At 42.5% G+C, this 20285-nt stretch overlaps 1 protein-coding gene across 1 annotated transcript in view; it reads right to left on the minus strand.

Annotated features, from left to right (window-relative positions):
• Positions 1-5111: 5111 nt before the first annotated feature.
• The window catches only part of DSG4 (desmoglein 4), a 31521-nt gene continuing 16347 nt past the window's right edge, over positions 5112-20285 (minus strand). Inside the window, exons 10-17 of the mRNA XM_075533241.1 lie at positions 17918-18189; positions 16471-16610; positions 13838-14065; positions 11323-11628; positions 9458-9597; positions 9247-9310; positions 7654-7862; positions 5112-5876 (exon numbers count right to left, since the gene is read on the minus strand). Coding sequence (XP_075389356.1) covers positions 5112-5876; positions 7654-7862; positions 9247-9310; positions 9458-9597; positions 11323-11628; positions 13838-14065; positions 16471-16610; positions 17918-18189 — 2124 coding nt within the window. The remainder of the gene's footprint in view (positions 5877-7653; positions 7863-9246; positions 9311-9457; positions 9598-11322; positions 11629-13837; positions 14066-16470; positions 16611-17917; positions 18190-20285) is intronic.

The following is a 20285-nucleotide window of genomic DNA, read 5'->3' on the forward strand; positions in this document are numbered from 1 at the left end:
CATCAGCAGCCCTTTAAAGGGCTTGTGGGACTATAAATCCTTTAAAGTGTTTTTTAAAATTATTTTTATTGAGAATTGGATCGCCAGTTTTGCACTCACCAAATTCATATACTTTTTTGGCTTCCTCTTAGTCATTGCAATCTCTGCGATGCACTGCCACTTCTGCTTCTCATGTTTCCTGTTGTCATACCTCCTTCTTTCCATCCTTTTCTGTGTTTTGCTATGGGCAAAATGCTATTCTTTGTATTATTTTGGGGGTTGATTATTTTAAAATATGAGACTGTAGGTAGATAAGGGAATAGAAAAACTGAGACCACGGGCTGGTGGGCTTGAATGGCCGACCTTGCAGTTATCCGCCCATTGCCAAGCCCCCAGGCCCCCAGAGCACTTGATTGGGACTCATAACGACCCTGTAAGATCGAGAAGAACAGCGTTTTGGAGACTGTGAATCTTTATGGGAATAGACAGCCATATTTTTCTCCTTCAGAGCAGCTGACATGTAACATACATGTAATTTAATTTATTTTCTGCCTTTCCGAGGGATGCGTAGTTTTTGTACAGGTAGTTCAGTGGTTCTCAACCTTCCTAATGCTGCGACACTTTCATACAGTTCCTCAGATGGTTACTTCATAATTGTAATTTTGCTACTTTTATGAATCGTAATGTCAATATCTGATAGGCAGGATGTATTTTCATTGTTACAGATCGAACATAATGAAAGCATAGTGATGAATCACAAAAACAATATGTAATTATATATTGTGAAATATTTATTCCTAATTACAAATAAATGAAAATTTGTCTTGAATCATGGTGTAGCATGGGTAACAGTCTTCACGCCAGGTACTCGTAGGTGGGCATATCTGCATGTGGGAGGAGCCGTGTTTCTGAAGGTCTTAGGCGACCCCTGTGAAAGGATGCTTTGACCCCCAAAGGGGCCGCAACCCACAGGTTGAGAAGCGCTGCTCTACATCCTTAGAGACCCATCTCTCAGAGGTAGAGCTCCTTCTTTTGGCCAGCACCCTTGGTGTACTGACATAGAGCTACAGCAAAAAATCACAGAAGATGTTCTTACTCTTTTTTTTTAAACATTAGGGACTCATACAACTCTTATCACAATGCATACATACATCAATTGCATAAAGCACATCTGTACATTCTTTGCCCTCATCACTTTCAAAGCATTTGCTCTCCACATAAGCCCTTTCCATCAGGTTCTCTTTTTCCCCCTCCCTCCCCGCTACCCCCTCCCTCATGAGCCCTAGATAATTTATAAATGATTATTTTGTCATATCTTGCCCTGCCCGGCATCTCCCTTCACCTCCTTTTCTGTTGTCCGTCTCCCAGGGAGGAAGTCACATGTAGATCCTTGTAGTCGGTTCCCTCTTTCCAACCCACTCACCCTCTACCCTCCCAGTATCGCCCCTCACACCCCTGGTCCTGAACGTATCATCCGCCCTAGATTCCCTGTGCCTCCAGCTCCTATCTACACCAGTGTACATCCTCTGGTCTAGCCAGACTTGCAAGGTAGAATTCGGATCATGATAGTGGGGGCTGGGGGGTGAGGAAGCATTTAGGAACTAGAGGAAAGCTGTATTCTTCATCGGTGTTACATTGCACCCTGACTGACTCATCTCCTCCCCTAGACCCCTCTGCAAGGGGCTCTCCAGTGGCCGATAAATGGGCTTTGGGCCTCCACTCTGCACTTCCCCCTTCATTTACTATGGTAAGATTTTTTTTTTTCTGATGATGCCTTAAACCTGATCCCTTTGACACTTCGTGATCGCACAGGCTGGTGTGCTTCTTCCATGTGGGCTTTGTTGCTTCTGAGCTAGATGGCCGCTTGTTCACCTTCAAGCCTTTAAGACCCCAGACACTATCTCTTTTGATAGCTGGACACCATCAGCTTTCTTTGCCACATTTGCTTATGCACCCATTTGTCCTCGGCGATCGTATCATAGAGGCGTGCACCCAGTTATATGATTTTTTGTTCTTTGATGCCTGATAACTGATCCCTTCAGAACTACGTGATCACACAGGCTGGTGTGTTGTTCCATGTGGGCTTTGTTGCTTCTGAGCTAGATGGCGCTTGTTTATCTTCAAGTCTTTAAGACCCTAGATGCTATCTCTTTTGATAGCCGTGAACCATCAGCTTTCTTCACCACATTTGCTTGTTCACCTGCTTTGACTACAGCATTCTTGCTCTTTTTACAAGTAGTTTTACCTCCTCTTAAGTCTCTTAGTTCAATGCTTAGTGCTGTTATTACTCACTTCTCATTGTATATTTTCATTTTAAAACTGCATTATGGACTTTATGGAGTCTTAGTGGCATAGTAGAGTAAGTGTTGGACTGATCACAGCAAGGCCAGAAGTTTAAACCCACTAGTTAATCAGCAGGAGAAAGATGAGACTTTGCGCCCTTGTAAAAGATGGATAGCCTCATCAGGTGTTTGAGCACTATGTATTTAATTATTTACTGTACATAATTCTTAGATGTATTTGCTCTAACAGAATGCATTCTTTAAGAGAGAAATACCTACATCATATGTCACAGAAGCGAATAAAAGCAAAGTGCTATGTGGTTGGCTGCTGAGTGAGCGTTAAAATGATGGTGGCACCAGGACTCTCTGGCCCTCCCTGTGGATCTCCTCAGATTAAATAGCAGTGAAATAGAGTGGAGTCTTGGTTTTAAATAATTAACATGATAATAACTACCAGTACACATAATTTTGAAAAGATTAAAAAATTTAAATTATTATTATTTCATTAATTGGATTACTACCTATATCAAATCATTCCATAGTTCAATCACATCTAGCAGAATTGTACATTTGCTACCACAGTTTCCAAACATTCTTTTTCTATAAGGACCCATGATGTCATCACCCTTTTACCCTGCCATCACCTCTGTGTCCCCCACCCCCCAAAACTATTCCTTATTCCACTTATTGACTTTATAAGTTAATCGGTTCTGGTTTTCATACTCCAAAAAAATGAAAAAAACATATGCTACAACTTCAAGGGGGTGACCCCCAATGAATAATATTCCCGAGATACCCCCTTTATATGTCCCATCAAAAGCCAAACAAAACAATACAACCCTAGAATACATAAGATTTTGGAAACCAGATCAGGTCCAGCGTGCATCCTAGGAGGAGTTTGTTGACAAGTAAGTCAGACTTCTACCTTTGATCTTCTAACTCAACTCACCCATGTCCTCCGTTGAGTGAGCACTTTCCTCCTTTCCCTCAGTTGTGGAGAGAGGGAGTTCACTGGATGGTTATTTCCTGTATCGTTCCACTAATGAATCTTGGGCTCACACTGTCCTCTGTATAAGAATATAGGTGGTCTTCTGGAGTTAAAAGGCACCTCTGGGTGAATTCGAACTGCCAGTCTCTCAAGTACTAGCTGAGTGTTTAACCATGTGGACCATCCAAAGGCTCCAGATTCTACATTCACATGTCACAAAACCCACTTTTTTTTTTGAAAAATACTTCTCCTGCCCATTGGGAAGTAGCAAAACCTATAAAATGGGCAAAACTCTATCCTTTCAATGTCCGATGAAGTTTCAGCATAGAACTCTGTGTACTAGTCATATAAGCAGAGGGTACTTTAGTAAGGGGCCCCAGCTTGGGAATCACAGCTAAGGGATTTAGGCCATTCAGTTTCTCACCTTCTAAATTCCTTATCTGTAAAATGACAGAGTTGGACACATAAAGATTGAGATGCCTCAAATTCTACAGTAGTTTTATTCATAAAGGAACAAAATAAAATAAGCAGAAACAGCACAATTATTTCTTTCCAAAAGAATGGAGCCCTGACATATTTATTTCATTTACAGTTCCCTACTAGGACATTATAGTTACTACTATATAGTTTACATATTTTACAGAAATAAATAAAACTATCTTGCTAGAATTTATTTCAAGCCAGCTTCATGCCTACTAAAAATAAGTAATCTACATGCAGATTTTCATCTCATTCATTCAACAGAAATAGTAACATTAGAAAAAGAGTCTTAATGGACCAAATATTTTGTTGGTTTTTTTCTTGGTAGGAACTTGAAGCTATCACCCCAGAGTCTTGTTTCAGGTACAGAACAGAAATAGAAGGTCTATGAAGTCAGGAATCCTGTGTTCTTCACCAAAAAGTCACAGGGCCAAGACTAGCACTTATTAAATAGAAGCTTCTAATGAAATATTTGTTGAATATGTGAATAAATGTAGAACAGCCTTTGGGAATTATCTGCTTGCTAAATGAAAGTTCAGTGACTCAGGACAATGGAAGGGGTTAAACCATATTTCATATATATATTTCTGGCATAATTAGCATGAGTATGGGAAAAATACATTGTAGGGGAGAAAAACTCCAATTATTCCCCCAAGAGCTGTTTCTGCTAGTGGGTTGTCATGTAATATCTTTCTATTAAAAATTAATTTACATTTAATGATTTAAATCAATAACATGCAATAAAATCCATCCATATTGGTTTATATGTATATGTGTATATACATATAGGCATGTATATAATATATCATTCGTTTGGATGAAACATTTCCAGAGGTGAATTCAGCTGATAAACTCTTTTCCATAAGTATTGCATATTTTCAGAAACTTTAAAAAGAGATCAATGCCTCTATTGATTGGAGTATCATCTTCCTTTTAGAAATGAACATTTCATTCATTTGTTTTCGAGTAAACATTTTTACTAGAAAAGCCTCTCTAAAGATAAGTATAACTAGTAGATGAAGAAAATGTTTGTGTTTCTAAACCTTCAAACACAAAGTCACAATGGTTTATATGGCTGGTTTTATGGACTTCACGGTTCCCCACAAATTGTGTGCTATTAGGCAGAATGTCAAAGGATGTACCATATTTTTCTTAAAATTTTTTGGCATATGATACAAAATTAGAAAATAATTAAAATGGACTGTTTTAAAATACTGTCATATTAACCTTCCAGAAAGGCATGATCAAAAAGCAGCATTGAACCTAGAGTGTTTTTATTGACTGTTAATGTGTTAAGTGGGGCACAATCATTATGCATCTTTGATGTTTGTTTGTGATTACTGGATAAAAGATCTCCATATAGAATGCTGATCATAAAGCACTTACTGTGGGGTGTAATGTATGTTGCTGTATTGTGTGACCCTACGTTGAGAGGTCAGTGAGGATGAAGAACCAGGGGTTTGGCTTATACGAACTTCCGGAGTCACCATTTGGGCCACCTGAATTTCAGGCACTAGCAAAATGCTACCACTCATCAATGGAGCCATACAACCATCAGCCATACTACCGGTGCTGATAGCAGGCACACCAGGACTGGGCAGCACCGTCTCCGTATAGATTACATTGTGCGTGTTGGTCAACTCAGCAGGTATGCAAATATTCCCCTGAACATCATGGACGGGTGCCATTACTGTTTCAGTTACAACAACATTGGGTGGAAGCTGAGGATCAAAAACAATTGTGGTGGGCTGGACACACTTATCAGTAGTGTAAGTCTCCGTTACTATAATGTCCCCATGGGCCACGGGGTCAGCCATTGCCATTTCTGCCTGGAACTCAGCCTCTGAGAGAGTCGTTCCTGAAGATTCGTTAACAAAGTAGTTAGGGCCAAGCAAAGGGAGGTCAGTACTGATAGGTATACAGGCCTGGTGGGAAGGAAATGGCTCAATCTCTGTGTCTAAGCAGATTTCAGCCAGGGTCCGGAATTTTGGATCTAAAGTTTCCATGCCGCTCTCATCTAAGTCATCCACAATCCAACTGCAACAACCAATGGAGCCCACGGGAGAGCCGACTCCCTCGTGGTCATAAATGAGCAAGCAGTCGTTTGCTGGTCGACCTTCATCTTCATCAGCATAAGCATATGCTTTCTAAAAACAGAAGAATAATAGGCAATTAGGAGAGTGGTTTTTTCTGTCTCTTTCAAATAATGAAAGAAGATTCTCAACAACAATTAAGCATCCTCTGATCCAAAACTATTTTATGGAATGTACAGAGGAAAAAGCTAGCACGTTGATTTACTGAGTAGGATTAACAGTGCATAGAATTTTAATAAATGCATTTCTCTTAGTTGACAAGCAAACCACGATGATGTCTATATTTTGGTTCATGTTTTGAAATAGTGACACATTTCTAAGCTTTTGAATTTATAGGCTTAGTTTGTGAGATTGTCCAGAAATAATAAGTTATCTATTGATGTATGTCCAAATATGAACCATGTTCTTAAGTAGAGACATTTGGTCAACTGACTGAAAGCATATAAAAATATATCAACATCGCTAAGGATCCGTGAGTTATGCCATTGTGCTCAGTGAAGGTACATGTGACCTGGGAAGAGATGGGTAGACCCATAGGCCTGGTTTCAGGAACTTCTATTTGATTAGCTGTTTTGGGAGAGATAGTGATGAAAATTAAAATACCAAAATTGATTATTTAAAAGAAATTCAAAATACTGCACTACTCGCCTGCCCCCACCCCCAATCAATATTTTACTGTTAGTTGGTGGCTGATGGTTTTCTTAACAACACAATTTTGAGAGGGGCAGCTTCAGCCTTGCTAAATCACGTCAAGCTTATGAATTTTATAAACGGAGCCACTATTTCTGCCTTTCTCACGATGGAGTTTCTTTGTAACTTTCTCATCATCTTCACCTCCTTCTATTCTCTTGGTCTTCTTAGTCTTACTCCTTTCTGTGCCTACCCATCTCCGCAGGCCTTGTCGGTCCAGTTCTGAGGATTTAGCGGAAGAATTCCTTCTCCAGGTGTTTTAAAATCTACATAAGGAGACTATGTTCCTGAGGCTTAACTCCCTTCCCTCCCCATCCCATCTCTTTATGTGTTTTCTCCTTCCTTCCTGTGGGAGACTTGTGAAGAACAGGAAGACTTCATGCCCATTGATTAGGAATCTCCTGGCTTTGCTCTCGCTGTGGTAAGCAAAGTAGAATAAAAACAGAAGGAAACCAAAGAGAGAACGATTTAAAACATGGATCAAAGTGGAGACTGAAATTCTAACCCTTTTCACAGGGTTCAGACCTGTTGCATCAATTGAATAGAATGGGCATCACGGTGGAATCTGGAAAAGGATGCTGCCCCGAATTGGCTTTCTCTATATATTTTCCAGAGGTGTGCATTTTTGGTTTCATTCCGGATTTGAATAGGTTAAAGAAGAATGGAATATATTCTAAAGAATCTTGGTAACATTATTATTATTTTGTTTCCCCATATGCACGTGAAAGTTGGAGGTTGAATAAGGAAGACCAAAGTATCAGTGCATTTGCATTGTGGTGCTGGACAAGAATACAGGAAGTCCCACGGACTGCTAAAAGGGCAAACTGATCTGTCTTGGAAGAAGTGTGGCCAGAGGGTCCCTTGCAGGGATGACTAGACGTCACCTTACATTGGACATGTTGTCAGGAGCCACCGGTCCCTGGAGAAGGACATCGTGTTTGAGTCAAGGAGAAGGGCAGTGTGAGCGATGGAGATGGACGGACACGGTGGCGGCAGCAGTGGGCTCAGGCATGGGGACAGATGTGAGGATGGGGCAGGACAGGGCAGGGTTGCGTTTCGCTGTGCCAAAGGTCGCCATGGGTTGGAACCGACTGGCTGGCACCTTACAGCAAGTCAGAGCTACTTGTGGGTAAGGGATTACCTCAGAGAAATAGCTGTCCAGAAAAGCCATGCTCGCGCCCGACTCGGGATACTCCCGCAGGGTTCCTATCGTGGAACTCCGCCTCCGTGTAGCCTCCGCAGCCCCCGCGGCTACAAGACCCGCAGCTGTACCCAGACCCGAGCTGAGCTCCACGCCGGATGCACCTCCTTCCGTGATTGCCCCGCCTGCATAGGTGTTGGTGTAGATTTCTGCAAAGACAGGGTCCTCATGCACTGCAGCTCGAGCTGTCGCCATGGTTTCTTCACAGCGCTCTGCCAGACCCTGTCCACGGTGTACCACCACCGTGACACGGTTCGGCAAAGATCCAAACACGGTAAACCCCTAATCGCTAGTCTGTGGGATGAAAACCACAATAACAAAAAGACCTACGTAAATGGTAGTAAGGGAGTCAGCGACAGGGCGTTGCCTTCTCACACAGGCACAAACGGCCCTGCCTTACCCCAAAAGGGCAGGACTTGAGAAGTGGAGCTGGGGCCAGTGTGTTCCTTCTGTGACCATCTCTGCCAGGGAAACCCGGGCCCATTGGAGAGGCGACATAACCCACTGGGCTCTTCCAAGCAAGACCGGTCCTCATTTGCAGAAACCAAAACTCGGCCTCGTTCACCTTAGCACTGGGAGGGAGAGCTGGCCATTGTAAGGGACAGTCAGTAACCTTGTTTGGTTTCCACGGGGAAATCGGGATGAGGAGACTAAGGAGCCATCATTAGTTAGTCTCATGTCTGCCCTAGAATTGACATCCTCTCTACTATGTTTCACTGTCGCTGAGTGTGTTCCTGGATTCTTAGACAGTAAAGGATTGGTAAACGAGGAGCGTATAGGATTGTTTGAGTGAATGCATATGTGCATTTAATAATCTTCAATAAATAATCTGAGGAAACATGCGTTTCTTTGATTTTTTCCTTCTCCTCTTCTTCCTCTCCCGGTTCCTCTTTCTCCTTATCTTTCCATTCATTTTTAAAAATAGCTTATCTTATTCATAACATAAGTAAACGACACAGTGGCTCCACCGATAGGCTCAAACATAAGGATGACTCTGGACAAGGCGGACAAGGTGGTATTTCATTCTGTTATCCAGAGAGCCGCTGAGTCAGAACGCCCTTGCCAGCACCTAACAACATTACCTGTAAGAGCAACAGTATCCTTAAGTGACACTCCACCAGGCAGTGTGTGTATTGTGCAATGAACACACACACATACACACACATACAAACCTTACAACAAAGCTTTGAAGAGGGGCTATCAGTAGTTCACTTACAAAGATAAGGAAATCAAGACTTAAATCAGTCAAGCATCCTGTCCAAGGACTTAGTAAGTGGCAGATCTGGAAAACAAACCCAACCATACCAGAATCTCTCCTCTTAAGCCCTCTATAATACTCCAATAGTTTAAGATAGGAAAATAAAGTGCCCACTTCAAATGTTCAACTTCTTCATTATTAAGTTCTGTTTGGATTGTTACCCAAGGAAATGAATGGACATGTTGCTTTTCTATAAAGCACTTGTTCGTGAGGTTGGTCTTGTTGGGACATTTCGAAAGTTTTAAAAAGATAAATAGATGTTAGTATCTACTGACCAGAAGAATCTAGCCGATCCTGGGTATTAGAGGCTGTCACTGGTACACATATATTTGAAACATCCTGAAACAAAGAAGCACAATTTAAGATAAATGTTTTATATCATTTAAACATCGACATCTGCTAATTTTTGTGCAACCTGTAGTTGCTAAGATGAGCTGGAGTCCCATCGAAACAATGTGTTTCCCTGGAAAGCAGCAGTTTACTCACCCTGTCCTCAGGATGCGCCCCTTCGATCCTCCAAGACTGTATCACTCCTTCTCCCCCTTCTGGCACCGGCGCAAACCTGGTCCCCAGCCCTTCTGGCTGTCTTCGTTTGCAGCAGCACATGAGCAGCAAGAGGGGTGCCACTGTTCATGAAAGGGACCAGCAAGAGTTAAGGGGTTGCCATGTGCGGGGTGGGGGTGGGGGCTGCTGACCGAGGGGGATGCTGACTCCGCCACTCATTCCTGTCAGTGTTACCTGTCTGATCAATTCCTATTGCAACTAGTGGGCAACGGCTGTGCTCAGGAAACATACCCCTAACAGCATTTCGAGGGGCGCAGAGAGAAAAGCCTCTTGGTACTTGTCTAGCCCCCGAGGGATGGCGTTTCCGTTGCCCTCATCCACATAACAATTCAGTTTGGAAACATTCATCGTTGTATTTAGAACCCAGTTTTCCAAAGAATGTACAGATGTGCTTTATACAATCGATGTATGTATATGTATGGACTGTGATAAGAGTTGTATGAGCCCCTAATAAATTGTTTAAAAAAATATCAAAAACAAACCCACTTTTCAGACCCCTCTGGGATCTGAGAAGCCTCAGGGGAAGCTAAACCTCATGGAATCGCTCTTGTCTGAGGGGCTATGCATTTTGAACCCACACGGGCAGAGGGGGCCCCTCTTGAGATTTTTGTGGGATGTCCCTGATGTGTCTCTGACGAAGGCCGGACTTCAGATGTGCTGGAAGAACCCAAATCTTAAAAGCACACGTGTTGCTAGGGAGCTGGTTTTGACCCAGGACAATAACGTGAGTGCATTGCAGAGCCCAAGTTCACTCCAGGGAGTTTGCAAGGTTGTCATCTTCGGGACACAGACCGCCAGGCCCTTCTCTCCAGGCATCCCCGAATGTTTGAACCACTAACCTTTGGCGTGCAATGGAGTGCTTAACCATCTGTGTGACCCCAGGACTTTGATCAAGAACCTGGAGGAGGTCACTTCGCCTCCCTCCTCCAATCTAGTCTTCCCACTTACAATGACACCAGCTTGAACAGGGTCACCTGACTTCTCAAGACCCCACTGATTCCTCACTGCCAGCTCATGGAGGACCGGAGCAGCGGGCTTCCATCATGCCTGGATCAGCTTCTGGCGGGGTCCGGATGCTTTTCCATGTCTTTCCTTCTACTGTCCACTCCTGGGTGGGCCATCCCCGCTCGCACCTCTCCTCGTCTGGGTCTGTGCTGCTGCTTTACCCCACATAGGCACTTCGCAGTGGTTCGCAACCTGTGGGTCGTGACCCCTTGGGGGGTCAAACGAGCCTTTCATACCGGATTCATAGCAATAGCAAAATGACAGTGATGAAATAGCAATGAAAATCATTTTATGGTTTGGGGGTGTGTGTGTGTGTTCACCACCATATAAGACACTATATGAAAGGGTCATGACCTTAGGAGGGTTGCGAACCACTGGTCTTTTGAAGTTCTCTAGACCTACTTTTTCCTACCTCAGGAGAAAGAGCCTCGCTGTTCAGGTTCTAGTTCAAAAACCGCTTCTTGCACAACGCCCTTCAAAATTTCCCAGTTTGAATTCATGGTTCCTGCCTCTCCGCTCTTACAACACTTAGCTGAAAATTCTCATTGCACATCTATTTTATGCTTTACTTTATGGTAACCGGCGATTTGTGTGTGTACACCATCGTTATGGCTTGCACAGACCCTTAGACCTCCTCATCATCCCTGAGGACGTGGCACACCTTGACCTGGCCCTCCACTGATGTTGCCACGGCACGCAAAACCTTTTCTGTATCAGAAAGAAACTGCCCCTTCAGCCCAGCCGTCTCCCGAGTCGGCCCAATCGCAGGACGGGGCACTTACAGAGCAGCAGCAAGAGGGCCAGCACGATCATGGAGATCCCCCCGGGGCCCAGCCTGACGTTCGATTCCCCGACTCTGTCACCGGTGACAAGGCCATCGCCACCACTAGTCGCAGAGATGACGTCCCCCGTGTATATGCTGGTGGTAGTGTAGTACAGGCACGTGTGGTCGCTGTCACAGTCGCAGGCATCCAGCTGCACGATTTGCGGCAGTTCGCACGCTCGGTTGAAGGTGTCCGTCACTAAGATGGGGATTTGGTAAGAGCCGGGAAACAAAGGTTGCCTGGCTGTCAGGATTGCAGAGGTCCCTGCAAAGGACGAGAGGGAACCAAGAATAATAAATGAAAATTCTTTGGAGGGAAACCTCTTGAGCACCCCAAACTGCTTTCAGGCCTGCTTTGTAAGCTGCGTTAAACAAAGGCCCGGTGCTTTTCGTCCCCCTAACATTTATAATCCACTGTGCAATGCTGGCTTCTTACACAATTGTTCTTTCACCAAGTATGTAGGACTCATCTTTCTGATTTTGGAACAAGGGTTAAAACCAAACAAAACACACTTGTTGACGTGCCAGAAGATTCTAACTCATGGAGACCCAGTGTTTGCTGGAGGAGAATTGCGCTGGGGGGTTTTCAAGGACTCTGACTTGGCGGATTTGAGTGGCCTCTGAAGCGAATTTGAGCTACCAGCCTTTAGGTTAACGACCTGGACAATTCCATTTATTGATTTTAATTTTTAAGTCAGCTTGATTGGCATGTAATCCACATACCATACAATTCAATGGTTTAAATGTATTACAATTAGTTGTGCAATCATTACTACAATCAATATTAGAACCTTTTCTTCTTTCTTGCCCATTATTATCTGTGCCCCATTTCCCTCCTATCTCCCCACCATAACCTTAAGGAACTACTAATCCAGTTACTGTCTCTGTAGATTGCCTATCCTGGATTTCATATAAACCAAATCATGCAAAACAAAACAAAACAAAAAAAACCCAACACCAAAACAACAACAACAAAAAAACCCCACAAAAACTCCCTCAATAATAGCAACCAAATACAACACAGAAAAACCAAAATCCAAGAGAAAGCTAAAGAAAACAGAAACAAGAACAAATAAAAACCGGGTCCACAGGAAAAAGAAATATGTTAAATGCTGACTAATTATGTCTGGTGGGATAGTGCTGATGAGTTGGACTGCTGGCCTCCAGACCCACAGTTAGAAACTGCCTGTCACTCAGTCACAGAACGAGGAGGATTTCTACACCCAACAAGAGTCACAGTCTCAGAAACCCAAAGGGGCAGTTCTAGGCTGCCTTATCGGGTGGCTATGAGTTTGGATGGCCTCAATGACAGTGAGTTTGGTTCTTGGGTTGACAAATCTGCAACTATCCACTTCGCAGTTGTGTGAGGGCCAAACTATTCACATCCCGAGTCAATGATCCAAAGGAGTTTGATGGGAGCTTAATCGGAGGGTGGGCTCAGCAAATAGATTTTGGGCTTTCACTTTTGAAAGATGCAATGTAGTTGATCTATGTCCTGGTGAAAAATACTGAAAGTACTGTGCACTGCCAAGAGGACAAACACACGTCGTGGCAGAAGTCCAGTCAACATGCTCCTTAGCGGCAAGGAGGGTGAGATTTCATCTCATGTACTTTGAACATGTTGTCAGAGACCAGTAACTGGAGAAGGACACCATGATGCTTGGCAAAGCGGAAGGCCAGGGAAAAAGTGGAAGGCTCTTGATGAGTGGATTAACACAGTGGCTGTGACCAGGGGCTTGAAAGTGAGAACAATTGTGAGGCTGGGGCAGGACCAGGAGGGTTTCGTTCTGTTGCACCCGGGGTCGCTATGAGTTGGAATGGACTCAGTGAGATATAACGACAACGACAAGGTTCACGTAATTGAGTAAAAAATGAAATCTATTTACAGCCTACCTGTGGTTCAGGGACCTTTAGCTCACATGTCTGAAAGTATTACGGATAGTGAATTTTGACATCTATTGAGTTAGTCAAGGGTACTGACTCAAGCTGACCAAATATTGTTTTGGATTCACTTATAAAAAGTGATGGATAAACTGATATTTGCATACTGTTCTTTGTAATTGTAATATTGATTAATAATTTTGATGTCTATTAAAAAACTTCCCTAACGCCGTAGATATAAAAACACCTCAAACTCATTGCCATCCAATCCGTCTCCACTCATAGTGACCCTCTAGGGAAGAGTAGAGCTGCCATAAGGTTTCGAATGCTGCAAATCACCAGCTGTAACATCTTTGTCCTTAGGGCTGCTGGCAGGTTTGAACTGCCAACCTTTCGGTTAGCGGCTGAGCACTTAACCATCAACTCCCAGGGTTCCCTACCGTAAATATAAATGTGAGACTTCTTTTCCATTTAATGTAACTATGGGAAGATGCGTGGAAGTAGCGTTAGAAAACATTATTAACTAATTTACTATTTTGATACTTCTTTTGCTTTGGGGGCTTATATGATGAGCAAGTTTACATTCTACTTACCATTAATGGATCTGGCATCCCATAAGTCAGCGGTCCCTGGCGGCTCATCCACAACACAGAAAGTAAAGGGAGCTCCATAAGAATTTTCGTTAATGCCTCTTGCCGAGATAAGGATTGATGGAGAGGCAATGCAGATGGTCCTGCCTTCTGTAAAAATGACTGGACAGTAGTCACTGACATCAGGAATCTCAATGCAGATGGTTCCTGTAGCTGTTTTTCCAGAGCCATCTGAAATAGAAAGCATCGCGCATGTTGGGGTACATGGTGGCAGGGGGACCATTCTTTCTCATAGTCCATGATGTTGTCATCAGAGCATGAGTGACTTCTGAGGAGGTGAGGATATGTTCCTAGTTCATCAATGGCCTAAAGCCACGATGGCCTTTGATGGCTGTACTGGCTTCTTCTTAGTTCTTTGAACCAACGCTTTCCTGACTTGCACCCCTGGCTCATTCCATTCACTCTTTCTAAATTCAATGGTTTTTTAATCTCTTTTCATTCTGTTAACTTATGCATCCTAAGGTGCAAATTTAAATGTTTTTTTTTTTCTCAAAGAAAATTTAATGCCCTCTAGTCCCGTTTTGTCCCTGTAAGTAGACTTTTAAGCTAGTTTCGAGCTCTTTATTCCGAGTGTTCATTCATTGAAATGAAAGAATTGTGTATGCATGTTGTTCTGATTCTGCTGTTTATTTTAAATACCTCCTTGAAATGCATTTCTGAAAAGAAATATAAATCAATTAGCATTTTCTCCTCAATTCATTTGAGACAGTTGTTGGTTTAATATAGTTCATTCTAAAGATCACAGGACCAAAACCAGGGGTTCAGGTTTGTAGTCTATATTTCTACTTTTTAAATTTAGTGCGAGTAAAATTTTGTTTTTATCTGCTTATTTTTAAATTGTAAGGAGTTTCATGTTTTAAAAAAATTTGAACAGTATTATCTCTAGGGTACTTCATTATGTCATTTTAACATAATTAAAGCACACTTTGAAGGTGATTTCTAAAAGTCAAATTAATAGTCATGCATATAATTGAATGCGAATGGAATGAGTGGAATGAGAGTAAACAGAGAGCCTGGCCATCTCTGACATGATTTTGTGGAATTTGGATTTGATCTAGCACTTGACTTTGGGTACTAAAGTGTCCATTTCCTGTGTGCTCTCTTTAAGGAGGACTTAGATTATCCCATGGATGGTTTTATGTGAAATGTTTTGAGCCTTTGCGACTTTTTAATCCTGTGACTGGCAGCCAGCCCCTTAGACTGTGGTTGACAGCTTTTGTGTCTGTCTTGCTTTGCCTCTCACTTCCTGGCCATGCCCCCTTTTTCTAGGTCACCTGATCATTGGATAGCTTTGTGCCAGGCAGATCCTGTGCCCAGTTTAATAAACGTTGACCCTTGATTTCAGCTTTCTCTCAGTTCATTTTGAAAGTGCTTTCCCTTACACCCTGCATTCACTCTAAGTATCTAACTTTTACTCTGGTTTTTAATGGAATTCACATATGGCCAATATACAAATATCATGTGTGCTCAAAAGCGTTAGAATTCACTCTTCAGATAGTTCTACAATATGAACACAGAGAAACAAATCGGCCATGCAGCAAAACACGTGAGTGTCGGGGTGAACGGTTATGCAATTAAAGTAGCTATTAAAAGTTATACCCACAGGATGATGACCGAGACCAACATATATAGAATCTAATGTTCTCGACACCATCATGTGTTTATTTTTTGCTTTTTCCCATAAATCTTAAGCTTTTCATTGTTACAGTCTCTTTCTTTAGCTACCAGAAAGCTCAGAAATAAACCTGTTGCAATCCTGCGGCATGTATTTTGTATGAGTTGTGTATATAACTGGATACCTATTTTTTTCCATTCCTTCCTGGTGACTGTTGTTTGGTTCTCTAGTGCCTGTTGTTTGGTTCTGTTGTTTGTTCTGTTGTTTGGTTCTCTAGTGGCTGGTTTTTCAGACATTGTTCAGAGAATCATTAGCTATAGACAAATAAACAAACTCCTGTTGCTCCTCACCAAGAAGTACAAATCGATTTTCCCACACGAGAAGTGGTTCGATTATAGGTCAATTCAGTGTGTCATACTTTTCTTTGCCTTTGGATCCTATGTTTGGGACAACCCCATGTTTTCTTGGGCCAGATCCATTGTTTGGTTTCTATGGTGCATCTGAGCAACCATCCTGGCTCTGAAATAACTACACCGTCTCCCCACCGACCATACCCTAGTGAACCCTGTGCAATACGAAGTGTAAGTGAAGATGTCTAACAACTCTCTAAGCCCGGTCAGCCACCCCCAAGAGATGAGGTTTTAAAGAGAAACCAAATTTTATTTATACTGTATCTATTTTAACTATTAGAATTTATACATTTTTAAAAGAATTTATAATCATTTTATTGTACGCCACATACAATTCTTTTTTGGAAGTAGGCCAAACAAATTATAGCTGCAGAATAAATGGGGGTGCTAAGGGTAATAAAGTTAATTCTTGACCCAAGATGTTTAGAACTCTCCATAAATCTTTATAACACCACTAAATGTCTTATCTTATTTCGGCCAATTCACTACCAACAAAAGAATACATTATTTTATAAAGATTTTCCTTAAATATTGACAGTGAGCTTTCTTACCATCGATAGCCAGGATTTCTGCTGTGTATATTCCATTGGTAAAATATTTTGATTTCTTGTCAAATTCCCTAGAAAATTGTATTTCACCAGTCCTTGAATCAACTTTTAACCAGTTACCTGCATCTTGTCCTATGATATATCTGTTTTGAAAGAAATAAATTCTTCATTAGGATTTTGTGAAAGTTGGTCATTTAACATTGCATAAGAGCTACAGTGTGCTGAACTTAGCAATATGCCTTCATGCCTTATGTGAGAATTATCTTGGCTTATAAAAATATGTATAATTATATACCCCATTGAGCATATTAATACCCAGCTTCACAAAAGAGTTTAAAAATGTCACAATTCTTACTTTTTTGGCTCTTATAATTCTCATTATAAATGTATGCATTTATTTCATGTATATTGATTAAGTCATCATAATATGGAGAGACTATTTTTTCATCTTCACGTCCTAGGTTTTAGTCATGTCAGCCCAGAGAGTTTTGTTGTGGGCCTGCTCAAGGCCATGGTGTCCTCTGTTCAGTTTGTGCATATGGGTCTTGCTACCTCTGAGGAGTTGAAAGTGCTGCTTCTTCACTTTTCTGGAAGAAGAGCTGGTCTTTACCCCAGGTACCATTTCAGGACATTGGTATCATTTATCTCACCTGGCCTTTCCTCCATTCCATACTGATAGATTTCATAAAGCTTTTGAAGTCAGCCAACTTTCCAGCTGACTGAATGTTACAATGGTTAATATAATTGTAATATTTAAATCAGTAGACTTTGTTCACTCCAATGATTGTTGGGGAGAAAGAGAGGGATGGGAAGGATAGACAGATGACCTACATCGCTCATGATAGTTCTTTCCCAGCTTATCTTACATGGATCTAATTCATCTGTGATCGATGTACTAGTGCCTGAAAGAAATACCTGCCTCTCAATCTCAGGTCTAGCTCTCTCTCTTTATGCTCACAATACCCCAAAACACCTGTCTTTCAGCTCCTTCCATTATTTTTCTCCTCTTTCAGGTGAATCAGAGCATTGAAATTGGCCCAAAGTCACAGGTAAAATGAATAAGCAGTGACTCATCTTTTATGTTATCTTGCTGTTTACAGTTTGACTTAATCTACCTAGCTCCAGGATAGTCTAGATGACCACAAAAGATCAGAGACGCCCCAGGGTGACTGTAGGTGGTCTTTTGATGTTTATAATGGCTTCCAGGACCAAGTTATTCTTTCTATCGAGCATTTACAGCTTTTAAAACAGTTCAAAGTTTAAGAAAAGGCCAACAACACAAGTGCCTCCTAAAGCAGATAGGAAAACAAACAAGAAAGGAAAAGCAAAACTCTGAAAGTCTTACGGATCCATTTACATGATCAGTATGTGATGCATGAATTATATACTCTATGCTGCACCAAGCAGAGCTCTGCCTTGACACATTATCATGCGGAGGTCTTTGCAGTACCTGACATTCGTTGCTGGGTTTCCCGTGTCCAAATCCACAGCTGTGTATGTGCCAAGCACATAGTTCAGTAAGGAGTCTCTCCTTAATCCTTCTCGCACATTGAAGGTCATGGAGTTTGGATGGAATGTGGGCCCCTCTCGGACATTAACGACCTGAATCCTCACAGGAGTAGACTGCATTCGGAACTGAGAGGCAACTGAGTGGTGAAATTCAGCCTGGTTTTTAACCCCGATACTGAGATGAATATTGGGCATTTGTTCATAATCCAGCATCTGAAATGATGGGGATGGGGTGGGGGTGGGGAGAGAACACAGAACAACCCTGAAAGAGCAGTCATTGTAGAAGGAGAAGTCACAACAAGCAAGTAACCTAAAGTTACCAAGACAAATAAAGCCCCGTGGCTGTGAGGTTCAGATGTCAAGTTCATGAAGTAGGATTACTGTGCTGGGTATTGTAGACATGATATTCTTTGTATCTGCTGTTATGACTGGGCATAAAGGTCATTTGTGTCTATGACTTTCTATTCGACTCAGATTGCGGATGTTTTAAGTTTCTTATATAAAACCCTGGAATAAAGACGGGCAGTTCTTCCAGAATGAGGTCTTCAGGAAAAATAAACGGCATACATTAAAAAAATATTCACAAGTAGGAAATGCATTAGCAAATAAGGCCCAGATTTCCTTGTGGAGTTCACATCTGAGAATCTCTCAAAAGTATAATCAGGAGATGAGAGGAACCAGCATATATGATGTAAGCTGACCTGTAATTATTTTTAAAAACGACGCAAACAACTTCTGAAGGTGAATTCATGATTACTACAGTCAGCCCTGCGCTATAATTTCATTACGCTGGGCTGGGTGGACTAGACGATTCGGTCACAGGACACAATCACATAAATCAGTACCCCTCTCGGGGAGAAGTCACCTTTGAAATGGGCGCCCTGGGTAAAAGATGAGTGCACCCTTGTAACCCACAATGACGGATGTGGTGACATGAAAAGACACAAGTTCAAAAGCAGTTGTAAACCAGCCGAGCACTGGGTAATGTCTGTGCAGAAGTACTCGGGCGGTTAATGGAAGCACCTCTTGCAACACAGTTATCTACAAGAGAGGCCAACATTAGCAGGGGCATCCGCAAGGCTGAGCTACATCTCAGCCTCCCAGGGAAACCCCATGACATCAGGACTGTTTCCTGAGGTTTGAGAGCCACGTTCTTCAGAAGTGTTGACATGACAGACATTTTGCAGGCACTCGCTTTGTATTTAGTTTGGGGCTGGCTTAATATGCCTGACCTGAATTTTAGCTAAAAGCCTTGAGCTCAGCCTTGGCATTTCTTTTGCACACGTGTCCTCTCCCCCAGGCCACATAACACCCAGCACAGTGCTGAAAAGGAAGTATGCACTCAAAATGCATTTTTCACTTGCTACAATCCAATGCTATTAAAGTCTGTAGTCAGATAAATGAAAAAGAAAGAAAGAATATCCATTCTGGGAGTTAGAGAAATCTCGTGAGGTTCTCTTGGGCGGCATACACGCAAATGTGCTTTTTGCTTGTCAGAATAGCTCCCGCCCTCTTGAATTGACAGCGATGGACATCTGTGAATGGATGCATACAATTGTACACATTCCCGAAGTTCATAAGCTCCAGGACATGGAAGTTCACTGAGGGCCGGTCTGTGGGGAACGTCCCTCCAGCAGCGAGAAAGACGAAGAGTGGATGGAAGAAAGTCATTCATTTCCTCTTTACCGGTGGAGCCCATCCGCCAAGATTTCCTGATTGTGCCCAGATTTCAGGGTCATAGGGAGAACACTCTGTCTGGCAGTGTCTCCTGGCATTGGATGGAGAGGCTGGTACACCCAGGAATGAGTGGAAAGCCTGTGTGGGTTAGGCTTTGGCACGAGGCTCAGGAGGGGATGAAGATGGCCCCTTCAGAAGTGGATTTGACTCTTGCTGATCTTTTGCTCCAGGTCATTTTAGTATCAAAGGCAAGCTGTTAGAACCATACACTGATTTTCAATTTAATACAACACTGTTAATTCTGTGTGTGTGTGTGGGGGGGGGGGGGTTGTCACTCAACAACTCAAAACTCACTGCTATTGAATCAGTGCCGACAGTGTCGAACTGCCTCTGTGGGTTTGCAAGACTGGAACTCTTGAGGGGAGTAGGAAGCCCCCTCTTTCTCCCTTGTAGTAGCTGGTGGTTTTGAGCTGCTGATCTTGCACTAATAGGCCAACACACAACCACCGAACCACCTGGGTTCTGGGCCAGGGAGGTGAGATCCTTAGTTCATTTTAAAAGTAAGAGGACATTAGACAGTTCCATCTAAAAGAAAGATGGCTTGCAGATGGATATTTTTCCATGGCAGAACA

This window comes from Tenrec ecaudatus, chromosome 15 (assembly GCF_050624435.1).
Source record: "Tenrec ecaudatus isolate mTenEca1 chromosome 15, mTenEca1.hap1, whole genome shotgun sequence".
In the NCBI taxonomy this organism is placed as follows: Eukaryota; Metazoa; Chordata; class Mammalia; order Afrosoricida; family Tenrecidae; genus Tenrec; species Tenrec ecaudatus.